At 45.2% G+C, this 17,108-nt stretch overlaps 1 protein-coding gene across 7 annotated transcripts in view; it reads right to left on the minus strand.

Annotated features, from left to right (window-relative positions):
- ARHGEF11 (Rho guanine nucleotide exchange factor 11) overlaps nt 1–17,108 on the minus strand; it is a 111,796-nt gene that overhangs the window by 37,401 nt on the left and 57,287 nt on the right. For all 7 annotated transcript variants that reach the window (XM_069544623.1, XM_069544618.1, XM_069544600.1 and 4 more), the window contains exons 2-7: nt 9,425–9,513; nt 8,356–8,454; nt 5,350–5,399; nt 4,963–5,020; nt 4,208–4,386; nt 3,293–3,364 (exon numbers count right to left, since the gene is read on the minus strand). In XM_069544623.1, coding sequence (XP_069400724.1) covers nt 3,293–3,364; nt 4,208–4,386; nt 4,963–5,020; nt 5,350–5,399; nt 8,356–8,454; nt 9,425–9,513 — 547 coding nt within the window. The remainder of the gene's footprint in view (nt 1–3,292; nt 3,365–4,207; nt 4,387–4,962; nt 5,021–5,349; nt 5,400–8,355; nt 8,455–9,424; nt 9,514–17,108) is intronic.

Raw genomic sequence — 17,108 nt, forward strand, 5'->3', positions numbered from 1 at the left:
TCCTCTCCTTTACTTCTCCCTTCTAGTTGATAAATTTCTTATGTACTGTAACAGCCTCCGAGAAGGTTTCCTTAGGTGTCAGTCCACTTACTATACTTTTCTAAAGAACACTGTTTTGAAGATATGATCACTCCACCACTAAAATCCTTGGATCATTTCCCACTGCTTTCAGAATGAACTTCAAGCTCATCATGTTACTGAAGGCCCAAAGCACTTTCCAGAGTGAAACAGACTGAGCCCACCTAAGTGTCGTCTCATGAACCTTCTCTGATCATTGTATAATTAATCATTCCTCCTCTTTATAATTTAAATCATTTAAAAATTATTATTGACATGTAATTCACATAAATTCACCATTTTAAATATATAAGTCAGTGATTTTTAGTATATGTACAGAGCTGTACAAACATCTCCACTATCTAATTCCAGAACACTTCCTTCAACCCTACAAGAAAGCGGTCACTCCCAATTTCTCCCTTCCTCCATCTCCTGGCAACCACTAATTTATTTTCTGTTTTTACGGATTTACCTCTTCTGGACTTGCACATAAATGGAATCATACAATATGTGGCCTTTGGTGTCTGGCTTCTCTCACTTGGTACGTTTTCAGGATTCTTCCATATCAAAGCATGCATCAGTCCCTCACTCTTTTATATGGCTGAATAATATCCCATTTTATAGGGAGAACATATTTTGTTCATCTACACACCAGTTAATGAGAACCTGGGCGGTTTCCACCTTTTGGCTATTATGCAATTAATAAATGCTATTATGAATGTTCACATAAGAGGGTCTATGCCTTGAATTCTCTTGTGTATATACTTAGGTTCACGTTGACAGATCATATTTCTGTGTTTAACATTTTGAAGAATTGCCAAACTGGCTGCACCATTTTACATTTTCACATCAACGGTGGGAGTAGAGTAGGATAGTGAATACAGAGACAAAATATAAACAAACATTTCTCCACATTTTCACCAACAACTGTTATTTTGGCTCTGGCCATCAGAGTGGGTGTGCAGTGATATCTCAAAGCATTGGTTGGCCTCTTTCTAATGACTAATAATACTGAGCATCTTTTCATGTGTTTACTGGCCATTTGTATGTCTTCTTTATTGGACTGTCTATTCAAATCTTTAGCTAACTTTTAAACTGGGTTGATTTTTAAGTGTTTATTACATATTCAGGTACTAGGGCTTGCTGTCTATGGGGTCGCACAGAGTTGGACACGACTGAAGCAACTTAGCAGCAACAGCAGCAGCAGAACTTTATTTTCATGGCAGATAGATGGGGAAACAGTGGAAACAGTGTCAAGACTTTATTTTGTTGGGCTCCAAAATATTTTTTTGGGACTGCAGATAGTGATTGCAGCCATGAAATTAAAAGGTGCTTACTCCTTGGAAGGAAAGTTATGACCAACCTAGGTAGCATATTGAAAAGCAGAGACATTACTTTGCCAACAAAGGTCCATCTAGTCAAGGTTATGGTTTTTCCAGTGGTCATGTATGGATGTGAGAGTTGGACTGTGAAGAAAGCTGAGTGCCGAAGAATTGATGCTTTTGAACTGTGGTGTTGGAGAAGACTCTTGAGAGTCCCTTGGACTGCAAGGAGATCCAACCAGTCCATCTTAAAGGAGATCAGTCCTGAGTGTTCATTGGAAGGACTGATGCTAAAGCTGAAACTCCAACACTTTGACCACCTGATGTGAAGAACTGACTCGTTTGAAAAGACCCTGATGCTGGGAAAGATTGAAGGTGGGAGGAGAAGGGGACGACAGAGGATGAGATGGTTGGATGGCATCACTGACTCAATGGACATGAATTTGGGTAAACTCTGGGATTTGGTGATGGACAGGGAGGCCTGGCGTGCTGCAGTCCATGGGGCTGCAAAGAGCTGGACACAACTGAGCGACTGAACTGAAATGAACTGAGACCTATATGAGCTGCAAATATTTTCTCCTCTTCTGTGGTTGTCTTTTTACTTTCTTGATAGTGTCCTTTGATGCACAATAGCTTTCAATTTTGACGAAGTCTAATTTATCTTTTCTTTTTGGGGGGTTATTTATGCTTTTGGTATCACAGCTAAGAAACCACTGTTTAGTCCAAGTGGTTTATCAAGGAATAAATACCCATGTTTTCTGCTAAGAGTTTTATAGTCCTTAAAAATAGTTTTAACTCTTATATTTAAGTCTTTGATCCATTTTGACTTAAATTTTATTACTGTGTTTAAATTTACTTACTGTGTGAAATAAGAATCCAAACTCATTCTTTGCACAGATATCCTGTTGTCCCAGAACCATTTGTTGAAAAGACTGTACTTTCTTCACTGAACTATCTTGACACTTTTTCCACAGATATATGGGTTAATCTCCGGACTCTGAATTCCATTTCACTGATTTACAGGCCTATCCTTATACCAGTACCACACTATCTTAATTACTCTATGACATGTGTCAAAATATTAGTATCAGCACTTATTATACTGCAATGCAACTCTTCCTTCATTCATCCACTGATATTCTACCAGATTATAAACTCCTTAAAGGAAAAGTTCATCTCTCCTTATCTCTATAACCATTCTAACCTTCATCCCTAGCACTGGTCCCCAACTCCACTGCAGCATACACGGTATCTAGCACACAGCAGGAACTTAATGTTTGTTAAGAAAATGAGTCTATTTTCATGTCTTGGTGCCTTGGAGCTATGCTGTCCGTTCTCAGCATTCTCTCCCCCTTCCCTTTTGCTTATTAAAGCCCTACTCTTCAAGGCCCAGCTGAAATACAATCTTCTCAGTGAAGTTTCCCTCACATCTCCCCTTATTAATTAATAATAATAATCTGTTCTCTTCCTTGTCCCTCCCATTCTCTTTCTTACTGTAATATGAATTTTCCCCATGAGATTGTAAACATGTTGAAGGCAAGAACTATCTAATCTTTTAGGAATTAAACCAATGCTTTACATACAGTGGGCACAACAGAACTGAAATGAAGGGGCCAGGAGCTCGCTGTAAGCCACAGCTATTATCAGAATCTGGTCGTTTCCTTCCCCCAAATTAAACTTCTTGTTCTCCCTGCACATCACTGCCCAGGCCTGGAAATCTCTCTGCATCGGTCAAATCCGCTTTAACAGATTCCACTGGCCTATGACAATTCTTTAGAGGTCCTGAGGTTTGACATTAAGGTTCCTGTGATAGCGTATGGCCTGCAAATTAGGTTGTACACGTTGGTAGATTGCTTTGATAAAGTATTATTTCATGAAGGCAATGGCCAGTCTACCCGCAGCAGCGACCTTACCTGTAACTCCTTTTCCTCCTGTCTCAGCATATTCCTAAGGATCTGGGTGGCATGTTTTTGAAATTCGGGATCCTAAGAGTGGAAAACACGACGGTGGTCAGAGTTGGGGACCCAATCAACAGCTTTATTCTCCTCCACCAGGTGATTCCTAGGCAAGGAGAGCTATGATGGGACAGCCTGGGTTGTAAGAATGTTTTGTATAACACTCTCTATCTCACCGGAATTCAATAAACGTGAAATCTTATTTTGGTTTCAGCCTACCTTCCTAGAAACCCTGACTATAATCACATCTGGTATCAAATTGCTCTCTAAAGTCTTCCGGGACTTGCTGGTCAGTCTTCTTTCCAATCGGAAAATCCTGTTCCCTATTACTATCTGCCTCTAGTCCTTTTTTAACTCCTCACACAGGTTATCCAGGTCCTTGGGTTCTCCGCCTAGTAGTCTTGCTCTTTCCTGATTCTCTTCCCTATAGACTGGGCTCCATATTTCATTCCTCCAGGCCATCTGTTTCCCCAGGAAGCCTCTCCTTTACCCCTTGACTTATTCCACACCTTTGCAACAGTGACTGCTAACAGTCTTTACAGACCCCTCTGACCACGCCTGGAGGTGTGCACCCTCACCCTGATGGAGAGGAATACTCTCAAAGGGCCTCTTTAGCGTCCTGCACACACACAGGAAACACTGCATGCCGCTGCCTGATAAACGGCATATGCACTCACATGGAAAGAGGACACTACGGCGTGAAACGCCCTTTTAATGCAGTTCTCATTTTGTTCCACTTTTTTGATGGCCTTCATATAGTTCTTTTTCTTGTCACTTCCTACTGGCATGCCATTCGATTTAACCTGCTTCCAATCCAAGGGCAGCTCTTCTAAAGGGACACCGGCACGAGGAGAGGAGCAGGAGGACCGTTACCTGCAGAGGTCTGGGTCCCGTGATGCGCTGTGGAGGTGGCAGAGGTGGAGGAGGTGGCGGTGGGGGGACCACAGGGGCGACTCGGGGAGCTCCTGCTGGGGCTGGGTCCTGCTGGGGCCCAGAGACACCAACGGATGAGGGCGAAGAGCCCAGGAGGGTGAGAGCAACATAGGCCCCAGCTGGAGGAAGACAAACAGAGGGCTGCTCAAGCGGTGCTGTTTTCAACAGCAGACACTCAGGCACAAAGGAGGCAGTTCTCCCCTCTCCTTCCATTACGCTTGTAATTCTGCAGGTCAAGTTCTCCGCACGGTTAACGCCCCACCTGTTCTCTAGTTCCTGTCCTTCCATCCTGCACCAGCACAAGGCTCCTTTCCCTCCCTTTCCTCAGGCAGAGGCCTCAACCAAAACCCCACCCACAAGTTCTCGGGAGCTGCCCACCCAGCCCCTTGTTCCCCAGGACTGGGAGAGGGGAGTGAGTGGTATTTGAGTGAGACTCGGTCTTAGTAGAGCATGATCTAAAAGGTAGTGCAAAGACGGGCAGAAAAATAAACATGTCAGATGAGAGATTAACAGCGTCTCCACCTGAGATGACAGGAGGGAACCGGGGCAGTCTATGATGATCAGGCCAAGAAGAAGACTTCACACGCCTCCCACGTCTACAGAGGAACCCTGCTGGGTCAGCAGGCCCACTCCCCCCGTGGCCCCCGTGCATCTGCTCCCCGACTTTCTCTCACTGGCACCTCTTTCCAACTCACATTTGATGAGCTTCACCACCTCCAGGTGTGAGCTGTTGGTCACCATGGTGCCATTCACCTGTTGGGGGACAAATGACGTGACTGAGAAATGGCAGTGGGAGCCTAGGGGGCCGTGTTCCGAGGTCAAAGCCATTCTTCAGGGAGCCATTTATCAGGGCTCTTCAGTACAGTAAAGCTTGTCATAGAGCTTAGTCACAGTCAAGATGGACCTCGAATACGGAACCCAGCTATCTTAGGCCCCACTCTCTGTCACGGTATACCACTCTTTCTCACGGTACCACCCTCCTGGTCAGTGGCTGATGACAGACGCTATGGAAACGGAAGTGACCCTGCACTCCCCCTCCCCCGCCAGGGGGGCGGGTTGCCCAGAGAGGGAACTTCACTCACTTTGATGATCCGGTCACCTTCTTTCACACCGGCTTTCATGGCTGCACCTCCTGTGAGGAAGCAGAAGGCCCGGTCAGAGGAGACCCACCACCTTTCCAGAGGTCACTGAGTCTCCACTCATGAACCTGCCAAATCACCTTCCCCCTCAAATTTCTTCTCACCTCTGTGTTAAGCATTTCACGTGTTGGGTGCGTATCCTATTCTGCTCCAGTGTGCCACAACTACCTTTGAGCTAGACTGGACTGTCCGAGGTCACATCTCCTGTTCTTCTCGCCACCTGGCTCAGAAGCAGACTTCTCCTCTGAGCGCCAGGCCACACTGGCGGAGAGGCAGGGCCCAGACTCCGGGGAGAGCAATGTGTGTTTTATTTGAATGTGTCTGGATATGTTCCAAGATCAAATAAGAGTTTCTTTCTATTATCCAGTGGGAAGAATGAGTTTACCGTATTAAATAACTGTTGAAGTAATTATTAAGAGGAATATGAGAAAAGAACTGCAACAAGAGTTTTCAAATCATGGTCCCTAAGCCCTGAGAGGTTCATAAAGACATTCTGGGTATTCCTAGCATTAAGGAAGATAATGCTTTATTTTCTGTTAAAAAATGGTTCTGTAGCCACAGCGGTTCTGACCACCATGTATAGTCATCCCTGGGCATCCACTGGGATTAATTCTAGGACCTCAAGTGCCTTACTTAAAACAGCATAGTACAATACCTTCCGTTTTCACATTTGATGATTGAACTAACTGCAGATGGAAATTTTGAGCCACAGTTGGTTGAATCTATGGATGTAGAATTCTCAGATTCGAAACTCACGGATGTGGAGGGCAAAATGTTGTTTTAAATGAGTTAAGTAGTACTCAGAAAGCACAGGAAACACTTATGCTGAAATAAGTTTGTGAGAAGCATAAAAACTATGATTTTTGTAAATTTACCCCGATGATCATTAAATCCGTAAGTTGCATTTGTCTGATCAAAACAAAACTCCCACAAAGCACATCTATATGCTTCTAGTCCAAAAAGAGAAATTACAGTGATGACTACATTCCAATTTGGCTTTTCAGTACTGGGACCCAGACTACCCAATCTAAAGTGTGCTATTTGTGGGAAAAGTACTAGCTTGAAAACTCTCTTTTACACTGTCATCTAAAAATTAAAGGTGGAGAGGAAGAGTGATTTTGCCTGAATGCATGAAACACTAATAACTTAGTGATTAAAAACAATTTAAACTTTTCAGAGTAAAGGAATTAGAGAAGAAGTTACAGGCTTCAGTAAGCATGAGAATCACCAGAAGAATTTGTCAGAAAGCATACTGCTTGGCCCCCTTGTGAGAGGGTGACCCAGCGCTTCGGGACTCAGGCCCTGGAATGAGGATTTCCATCACCCTAAGGGCCCAGGTGATTCTGACGGAGCAGAGCACAGACTGCACTTGGGGAGCAGTGGCCTGAGAACCCTACACTCTGGGAAAGATAATAGCAGCTGCGCTGTGGCTCTTGTGATTTCGATGCCAATCCAAATGAGGTCTCTTCCTCTCTCCTGCCCAAAATACACATTCATACGCATATTTTCCAAAACTCATATTTCACTGCAAGCCATCCTTTTGTTCTTTCCTCTCTGAGTCTGACTCTGCTCAGGCCTAAGACGGGGGTAAAAATTGGAGAAGCCCTGAACTCATAGTTCACTGGAGCAGATCCTCATGCATTCTGTATCAAAGAGATCACAGAGGCAAAGTACAAGTTACTGGCAGGCCCACACGCTCTCTCACCCTAGTCCAGGAACCTTGAGAGAATACGGAAGCAAAGAAATTTCTTTTCAGAGTTCTATCCGAGGATATGAAAAACAAATCTCCCCCCGATAAAAGTTAACTCCCAAACATAAGGGGTGCTGATTATTTATATCCTCATATGGCCCACATACCTCATTTTGGTCATGAATTTGAAATTTTCTTTTCACCTTTCACGTAAATAAATTCCAGATATTTCTTCCAAAGTTATATAAAGCACATATCCTTTCCATTTTGCACTCTACTTAGTAGGAAAATGCTGGCCAGTTACCTATCCCTTTCCTTGTACTCTTCTTCCTGCCTGGGATGTCCAGTGCTGCCAAAGCCCAACCCCATTTGCTACAGGGAAGTTCACTCTTTTTGGAGATACTTGCCTCATATTCTTCACCACTCCCATCTCCTTCATGCTCATAGTCTTCAGTCTGCGTCACTTAACAGCAGTGATTCTACCACTGGACATTACAGAGCTCTGAAGTACCTGAAGCTTTTCCATACACAACTGATTTCCTTACAATGCCCTCCCACTCTCTACTGTCTTCCCACCAAATTCCCATCTTGGCAGTGTGTTCTCTATGGCCATCTTTCAAACTACTCCTGAAATCTGATTTTCCATCAGATCTGATTTACTCCTGAAATCTCCTTTCTAAGAAGGCTCCCCAAACTAATAAGAAGGGAGATACTATGCTTCGAACAAACTAGCTCATCACAACCTTCCAAGTACCCCTTCTTCCTGTGTACTGTCCAACATACATCTTTCAGTCATTTATTACTTAGTGTAATTGTATCTGTGAAGACATCTGGAACAGAGTGCCTGCCTCAACTGTGAACTGCTGCAGCACAGCAACCGTCTATGCCTGGAGCGAGGTCACGTGAAGGTGAGAAGAGGAAAGTGGGTCTTCGATTTCTCCATGGCATCTTCCAACCTGGGATGAGGAGCTCCCCTGGAGGGCAGTCAGGCACCTGCCTGATGACCTGAGGGCTCTTTTGCCTTTTTCACAATTTCAACAGGGAATCAAGCCAGGAGTGTGATCCCTAGAAACGCTTAGTACTGTGGAGGCTTCCCCAGACGCGCTCAGGGAACCAGTTCTAGAATGAACCATGCACGCCACAGGACGCTCAGGCCCCTAGTAAAAGCACATGCAAGTTCTCCAGTCCTACGGCACCGTCACATCCTCGGTGACTTTCTAAGAACTGTCCCCTGTTGGCGAGGGAGACACAACACTCACCAGGCCGCACAGACTGCACCAGCACGATGCGGTCCCCGCTGACCGTGAAGCCGAAGCCATGCTGGTCCTTTTGGATGATGACGCAGCGCTGAACAAGACCTGGCAGGAGGGGAGAAGGAGAAGGGGCTTCAGCTGGGTCTGTCACTGGGAAGTCAGTGCACACAAGCCAGGGCCAAACAAGCAGAGCCCTAGTGCATTTCTTCCTCCAGAAAGCCCTTCCAGATTCCCTAGACAGCCTGTCCAAACACAGTCTTGCAATGCAAGCCCTCTCAGCAATCGACAAAGCCCTGCCACCTACTCTGTATTCTATACAAGAAACTCCCCTCTTGAGGTGTTGAGATGTCCGTCTCTCTTGTGCGTGTTTCTCTTTTTAGGCTTGTTTGGGTGGTGCTGGCCAAAAAAGGGGCCTGGCCAACTCCAGGCTGAAGACTAATGTCTCAGAGAAGCAACCCTGGGACCGAAGCCTAAGTGACCCTGGAAGTCTTCCATTCAATCATGTTCAGCGAATACAGAAGGTGGGTCACCAGTGCGTGTTGACTCTGCAGAGATGGATAACTCATGGGGGCAACTGAGGGCTGGCCCTGTGCCAAAATGCAGGGAAGGATAAACAACTAGAGCAAACCCCTTCTGCCACAAGCACACACAGAATGTAGGGAGGAGGACAGCCAGGCTGTAACTGCCCGCAGACTCCATCTCTGCGGGCATGTGTTAGGTACTGTACACTGTGAAGGTGTGTGGTGCTGTTTCCTTTAATGGAGAAAGCAGGGGCTCCAGTGCTAAAACCCCGCTGGTTTCAGGTCCTGGTTTTGTGTCTTACAAGTCTGCACACTTGGAAAATTTCTTAACCACTCTGTGTCTCAGCTCCTTCATCTGTAAAAGAGGGACAATAAAATCTACTTTCTACCACTGAAAAAAGGACTGAATAAGACAATCGGTAAAACTGTAACACAATGCCTTGCGCATATCATGAGCTCAATATAAAGGCTCAGTCGTCTCGTATCTAGGGTATGCAGGTCTGTCTGTGAGGGTGAACACCTCTGTGCCGATGTGTTGATGCCGAGAAGGTTACCTGTTGTCTCAGATGCGTCAGAGGGCTGGCGGTGGTGAGAAGGGGACTTGCGTTCAGGTGCTGAATCTCCCAAAGACAGGCTACTTAACCTGGAGAAAGAGTAAGAAAAGCACATCAACGAAGTGAGCAGGGAGGGACCACCCTTGTAGCAGAAGGAAGCTATGTCGACAGGGGCCCTGAGTCTTGGGTAACAGGAGACTGACCCTCTCACTCTGTACCCCGCTCCATCTGGTGGGAGACTGGCCATGTCTGCACCACGGGCAATACCACCTATCTGGAATGCTAGGCGGGCAGAGCAGACATGATCTCTTTATTACCCAGCAAGGCGTCAAGGGAAATAGCCCTTCCTGGAGTCAGGAGACAAAGAGACAATAGCAAGAACAGGGTGTGCACAGACACACACGTGGTGGGTCTTACCAGGCTGCAATGGGGCTGATGGAACAGAACGGACGCGGCGGAGAAAATGAATGCGAGAAAAAGATAGGAAAAAACAAACAGCTAGTTAGTTTTAGGCGATGATTTGCGAGGAAGGGGAGACTGCAAGCCAAGGATGGGAGGGTCAAAAACACACACAGGCCTGCAGGGCACAGCCGAGGATGGAAGGGGCAGGAGCAGAGACACTAGTCCTCACTCTACTAGCTTCGTCTCCTCGTCCCTCTCCAAAACAAGTGTCTCTAGGAGGGTGACCAGGCCTTTAGTTGGGTAACTGGCAACTTCACCTGTTGGATAACTGGCAATTTGAACACTTTTCTAGAAAGGTGGAGTAGAATGATGACCTAAGCTTCTGAGATTCCATTTATTTTGTGTGTACGACGGAGAACAGAAATCGGGTCTGTTTCATGGTAGTATTCCAATCCCATTCCTACAGCCAGCTTAGGGCACCCTGCTTAAAAACTACTACAGCCCTAAAATCTCCAAGTACCAGGGATCACCAAACCAGATCTAATAACAGGACCTTGCAGGAACAGGAGAAGCTCAGAGCTTTACTATGCCTGTCCTTTTTAGAAAAGCGTCTGAGCTGCCAGTTCCTAATCAATAGTCGCTGCCCCTTCAGAGGGCGTCTCCTAGCCATACCCAGCAAATGACTATGTAAAAGGGTCTTCACGGAGGCCCTTGTGCAGAGGCAAAACACTGCAAAGAATCTAAGTGTTTGCAGTGGGTAACTGGTTAAATAAACTGCAGGATATCAATATAAGGACACAGCCTTCAGTCTATAAAAGAATGAGGGGTCTCTTTATATATGATAAGGAATGGTCTCCAAGAAACATTGTTGATTGAAAAATACATGATGCAGAATTATGTAGATGGTAGGAGAGAAGAAAATGATTTGCTTATGTGTTTGTTTACATATATATATAAAACGTGCAAAATATCTCTGAAGGGTACAAAAGAAACATATATCCCCGGCTGCTTCTGAGGGAGAAAACTGCCGGGGCAAAGGGATGGAGCTGCAATCTTTCCATTATCCTCTCATTTGTTACCGTTTAAACTCTAAGTCATGCGAAAGTATTAACTATTCAGCTAATACATACAATACAAGTACATAAGTTTCACATATAAAAGGGGGCGGTTCCTCCCCCCTCACCCTGGCGCCCCACTTACCTGGACAGGTGAGACTGCTTTTTACTGGCTGATCTTTGGATCAGAGACAGAAGGACATCAAGGAAGAAGAAAGCGTGGGGCCCAGGAAAGAGTGACGCAGGAGAAGGGGAAGAAAGGAAAACAAAACAAGACATAAACCAGACAAGACACTGGAGACGGCTGGTTCAGAAGAAAAACCACTAGCAGGCTAAGAAGAACCCGGGGTGGAAGCCGGCCACAGTGCAGTAGGTCCAGCTTGCTACACTGCAGATTCACCTGCACCTCGTTGCTGATTGAAACCTTCTCGAGTTTCACCACTGCACCTGGGAGAAAGGTCACGGATGCGGCAGCGAAGAGGAAGCGCTAGTTAGCTGGCCCCTCCACCGTCTCCGCAGCTCCCAGTGCCTATCCTAACTGCAGCGTGAACACCCAATGGGACTGCTTGTCCGTTTGTCTCTGGGCTTAAGGTCCACCAGGTCACGGCGGTCCTGCTGGTCAGCACGCCCCATGCCTGACACGGTAAGTGCTCTGTCCTGACTGCGGTCCCCGCTCTTCCCTGTTCTTTCACTTGCCATGGTTTCTGGCTCCCGTGCCTCATGTTACGTGTGGCACATTCTGCTCCTTCTTCCTAGATGTTCTTTCTTCTCTCCTCCCCATTACTACATCTGTCAACCAGACAAGGCAAACTTCCAGAAGCTACAACTTCTGGCTATCTTCAAATTATTCTAGTCTATCATTCCCCGCCCTGACCTCCACCTCCTCATCCAAGGTAAAGATTCAACTTAGCTTATCATTGAGTAAATGTCCTAGAATCTCTGAATGATAGCTAAACTTACCGTGGTAATCGTTTTATTTAACTGTGGCTGTGTGGAGGGGTGGTCCTAGTTACTGCATGGGGGATCTAGTTCCCTGACCAGGGTTGAACCCAGGCCCCCTGAATTTGGAGCATGGAGTCTTAGCCACTAGACCTCCAGGGAAGATCCCTGTGGTAATTATTTTGCAACACATGGGTGTCAAGTCCTTATGCTGTCCATCTTAAAATTAGGTAGTGCTATATTGGGGCCGCACAGAGTCAGACACAACTGAAGCGACTTAGCAGCAGCAGCAGCAGCAGTCAATTAGATCTCAATAAAATGGGGGAGGGAGAGTCTCAGAATCCAAACCTGTGTTATTTAATACAATAGCCACTAGCCACACAGATATGTAAATTTAAAACAAAACTTACAATTCAGTTTCTCAGTTGTACTTCAGCTAGTGGCTACCTTATAGAATAGTGCAGAATAAAACAGTTTCTTCGCTGAAGAAAGTTCTATTGGACAGTGCTGCTTTAGATACTACGCTGGTGCTAGGGGTACAGAAATGAGTAAGACACAGGCACTTGCAGGGAATGGATGAGGCGAACACGCAGAACTTCAGTACAAACGCTGAGGGGCAGATCTACTTCCCGCAGCAACGAGGGGTTCCTAGAGTAAACTTTTAAAGGTCTCTTATTCCAGCTGCTCATCTGCTGTCTTCGGCCAGATCCATCACATCCCATCACTGGGTTACCCAGAACGGGCCTGAATTCCTCCCTGCTCACTACCTCAGGAGGAAACCTTCCTAGCACAGCTTGGGCTTCCTCCTTGCCTTGTTCCGCTTGGCTCTGTGAGAGACTGGTTTCCTATGCCCACATTAAAGCTTAGAAGGAATGAATGGTCTGGTAACTTAACCTGGTTTGGTTTTGCATTTGGGCTGGGTTGTGAACTGTTCAACGTAACTAAGGGCACACTAGGCCAAGGTTTATGCACCTGGCTGTAAAGGACTGTTGGGGCAAAGACAAGGATCATTTCAGCAGCCATGGAAAGTTCCTCTCAAAAAAAAAAAAAAAAAAATCACAGCATAGGGCAGAGACAGTGGAGGACAAGGGGGATTACAACACAATTGTAACAGGTGCAGGGTGGTTTTTTTTTTCCTCTTTTAGAGCTTAAAGGAAGAAAAACCACTACTGAATTAGAGGAGGGAGAAATGCTTGTGTTAGCAGATCGAGACTATCATGCAGGTTCTCCCCTTCGTGATGACATTCCCATTAAAATTCAGCAGCAGAGATCAGACTCCAACCAGCCTAAACCCAATGGGAACATAGGAGGCCCCGGAAAGTAGGGAAATTCCCCCAAATCTGTGGCCCTCTAAATGGCATCACTGAGACAGATCTGCTGACCCAACTTCTCATTAAGCCCCATGTTTATCCAGTCAGAGACTGCTACGTCCTTTTATGTTTCCCAGAGTTGCTCGTTCCTTTTTATTATCATTGCTATCCATCACTTTAAGCCATATGTCCACTGCCTCAAATTACTAAAAAAAAAATAAAGAAGAAGAAACCAGCTCTTGTTTACACTCTCCAGTTCCTCCAGTATTCTACCATAATGGACTAACTCTCCTAAACACTATTTCTTTGGGTCCCCTCAGATCAAGAACCTAGGATTTCCCTTGTTACTCTCTATATGATCAGATATGTGTGTCACCTACTATTAAAGGCTTTCCATCAAGTGGATCCAAGTACCTTTTCAAATTCACTCTTATTGTTCACTTTGTCCTGCCTCTATTGGATCTTAAAAGATGCTGCGCTCATTCTTGCCTCTGTTTTATCATGGCCTCCATCCCTTCTCCTCTTCATTCCTCCTTTTTCAAGGCTCTGGTCAAACGGCATTGATTCTAGGAAGCCTTCCCTGACCACTGCAGCTAGCATTTGACTTACCCCAATATTTTCTGGGGAAAATCTCAAACCTACATATTAAAGTTAAATGAGCAGCATGATGAATACGTACATACCCTTCATCTAGATTCACCAATTAACGTCTGTCACACCTGCTTTATCTTTTTACGATTATACACTTTTTCCCATTTGAGAGTTGCAGATGACATGACATTTTACGCCTAACTATGTCAGCATATATCCCCTGGGACCCCTAAGATTCTATATAACCACAATGCCAACAGCAAACCCAATGAGTTTAACTTTGATATAATATTATCTAGTATATAGTCTGTATTCAAATTTCCCTAATTCTTTTATTAATCGCCTATACAGTTGTTCCCAACTGCCTCAATACAGGATCCAGTCACAGATCTTAGAACTGCATTTATTCATAGCTTTTAGATTCATTTAATCTAGAATATCACCCCCTTTCCCCCACCCCAAGCTACCTTTCTTGCTCTCTCCTAACACCAACATATGGAAGAGTTCAGGCCGGTTGCCTTATTGAACGGCCTACAGCAGATTTGTCTGTCTCTTTAGGATCAGGTCCAAATTAAGCATTCTAAAAGAGTGTTGGGTATCCGATGTGGCACAGCTCGCCCATTTCTGGTGAGCATAGGTTTGATTACTTAGGTGAGCTGGTGCTCCTAAGATTTCTCAATGGCAAAACTACATTTTCCCACTTAAACTAGTGGGAAATGGGTGGAGTGCTATTTTGAGACTGTATGACCATCCTGTTGTCCAACAGCTTCCCACACAACAGTTTTATTACCCACTGATGCTCCCTGGGGACTGACTGATGCCTCAGTGGGTAAAGAACCTGCCTGCCAATGCAGGGAACACAGGAGACTCGGGTTTGATTCTTGGGTTGGGAAGGTTCCCTGGAGGAGGGCATGGCAACTCACTCCAGTATATCTTGCATGGAGAATACCATGGACAGAGGAGCCCGGCGGGCGACAGTCCAAAAGGTCCCTGCCTGAACCACTTACCGCGCTGGAGGCTGCAAACGGCACTCTGCTAAGTCTATCATCCCATCTGCATCTATTAGCTGGCAATCTTGTGAAGAAGGTCATTTTATCCCTCTTCTGAAACAGTGCTATGAACTCACGAATTTTTTCCCTCCAATGCAAATACATTAGAATCCATTACTGCTTTTCTAAAAATGTTAAGTGAAAGTGAAGTTGCTCAGTCGTGTCCGACTCTTTGCAACCCCGTGGACTGTAGCCTACCAGGCTCCTCCCTCCATGGGATTCTCCAGGCAAGAGTACTGGAGTGGATTGCCATAAGTTGTCTCAATCTGGCTGGTGGGAGCTTCTACAAGCCAGCTCCTGTGTTCTTTAAAGTGTCACCATCTGCCTTATTTTCTGGCACAAAAAACAACAAAAACACTCCAGGCTCACCTTGTACATTCCCTATGTCAGACTTGGACTCAAACATTTTTTTAAGGAGCCCTGGTTCCTTTTAGTAGGAAATGTGTGTAGAAACAAGACTGGGTGCTAGGTGCTCATTGTTGCTAAGCTGCCACTGGTTCCCAGCCCGTTCAATGGACAGAGCCAGGACATATTAAGAAATTGTGAGTTTACAAGGAAATCTTGTTTGACTCCAACACTACAGGGTTCTTTCTCATCGCCCCCAATTCCGTATTTTATCCTTCTTTTCCCACAGTGAGAACCTTGTTCAAACAACAGTAATATATTTATATATTTATTATAATATAATCATCTGCTCTTCTCCATTACACATCAAAGATTGTTTCCAGACTTACTATCCCGGTAACACCAGTAACGGCAAACTAGGCAGAGGTTAGAGTTTGCAATTCTTCTCCTCCTTAGACTGTATCCCACTAGGTATATACAGCCAGTACTATTTGTGAAAGTCACTTTGGATGAATTTTTTTATGCTATCAATTTGAAATGCATTTAGGTTTCATTCTTTTTTTTTTTTCGCTGCGCTGTGTAGCATGCAGGATGTTAGTTCCCTGAACAGGGCTCCAAACTGCATCCCCTGCACGATAAGCATGGAGCCTTAACCACTGTACCGTCGGGGAAGTCCTTAGGTTTCTGTTTATATCTGTACTTAACTTTAGGGTTTGCTTTTTCAGGGTTATTTATTTTTTAAATCTGTCAAACATTTACATGGTTGAAAACTCAAAATGCAATTTAAAAGGCACATTCAGAAGTGTCCTTGTCCCTTCATCCCACTCCTCCCCAGGAAACCACTTCCATTTGTTTTTGGTTTTCTGTGTTTCTTCTTGTAAAAACTAAGCAAACACATATAAATATTCTTATTTTCCTTTCTTGTTTCCACAACAGGTAGTATCCTACACTTTTTACACTTTGCTTTTTTCATTTAATAGACCTTCAAAGAAACTCCCTATCAGTTCCCAGAAATCTTCCATTTCCTCATCCTTTTCTTTACAATGCAACCCACATTCTGACACAGATGTTCCTCCCTGCTCCTGAGCATCTGGTGTGTTAGCCCTGCCAGAGGGCAAAGGTTACAGGGTGTTCTTCCCAGTATGCTCCCCAGCAGCAGACACAGGACAGGTGCTCTGTGAAAATAAGGAGAAACAGCCTCCTCATCCGAGCTTAGAGGGTGTGTGATGAAGCAAGAAAAGGCTGGTGATCTTTCAGACAGCAAAGCTGAAGGGCGGTGACCAGCCCACATATCATTCTGCTGGCCTATGGTATTTGTGTGTGGTTGGGTGTGTGTGTGTGTGTGTTCAAGGGATTAGATGTGGTAGAGAGAATGCTCGAACAACTATGGATATGGGGGGGGGGTGTGCGTGTGTGCGTGTATTCAAGGGACTGAGTAGATGTGGTAGACAGAGTGCCTGAAGAACTTTGGACGGAGGTTCGTAACACTGTATAGTAGGCAGTGACCAAAACCATCCCAAAGAAAAAGAAATCCAAGAAGGCAAAGTGGTTGTCTGAGAAGGCTTTACAAATAACTGAGGAAAGAGGAGAAGTGAAAAAAAAAGATCTTAATGACCCGGATAATGATGATGGTATGATCACTCACCTAGAGCCAGACATCCCAGAGTGCAAAGTCAAGTGGGCCTTAGGAAGCATCACTTCTAACAAAGCTGGTGGAGGTGACAGAATTACAGCTGAGCTATTTAAAATCCTAAATGATGATGCTGTTAAAGTGCTGCACTCAATATGCCAACAAATTTAGAAAATTCAGCAGTAGCCACTAGGCTTCTTTGGTGACTCAGCTGTAAAGAATTCTCCTGCAATGTGGGAGACACGAGCTCGATCCCTGGCTTGGAAAGATCCCCTGGAGAAGGAAATGGCAACCCATTCCAGTACTCCTGCCTGGGAAATACCATGGACTGAGAAGCCTGGCGGGCTCCAGTCCACTGGGTTG

Source organism: Ovis canadensis, chromosome 1 (assembly GCF_042477335.2).
Source record: "Ovis canadensis isolate MfBH-ARS-UI-01 breed Bighorn chromosome 1, ARS-UI_OviCan_v2, whole genome shotgun sequence".
In the NCBI taxonomy this organism is placed as follows: domain Eukaryota; kingdom Metazoa; phylum Chordata; class Mammalia; order Artiodactyla; family Bovidae; genus Ovis; species Ovis canadensis.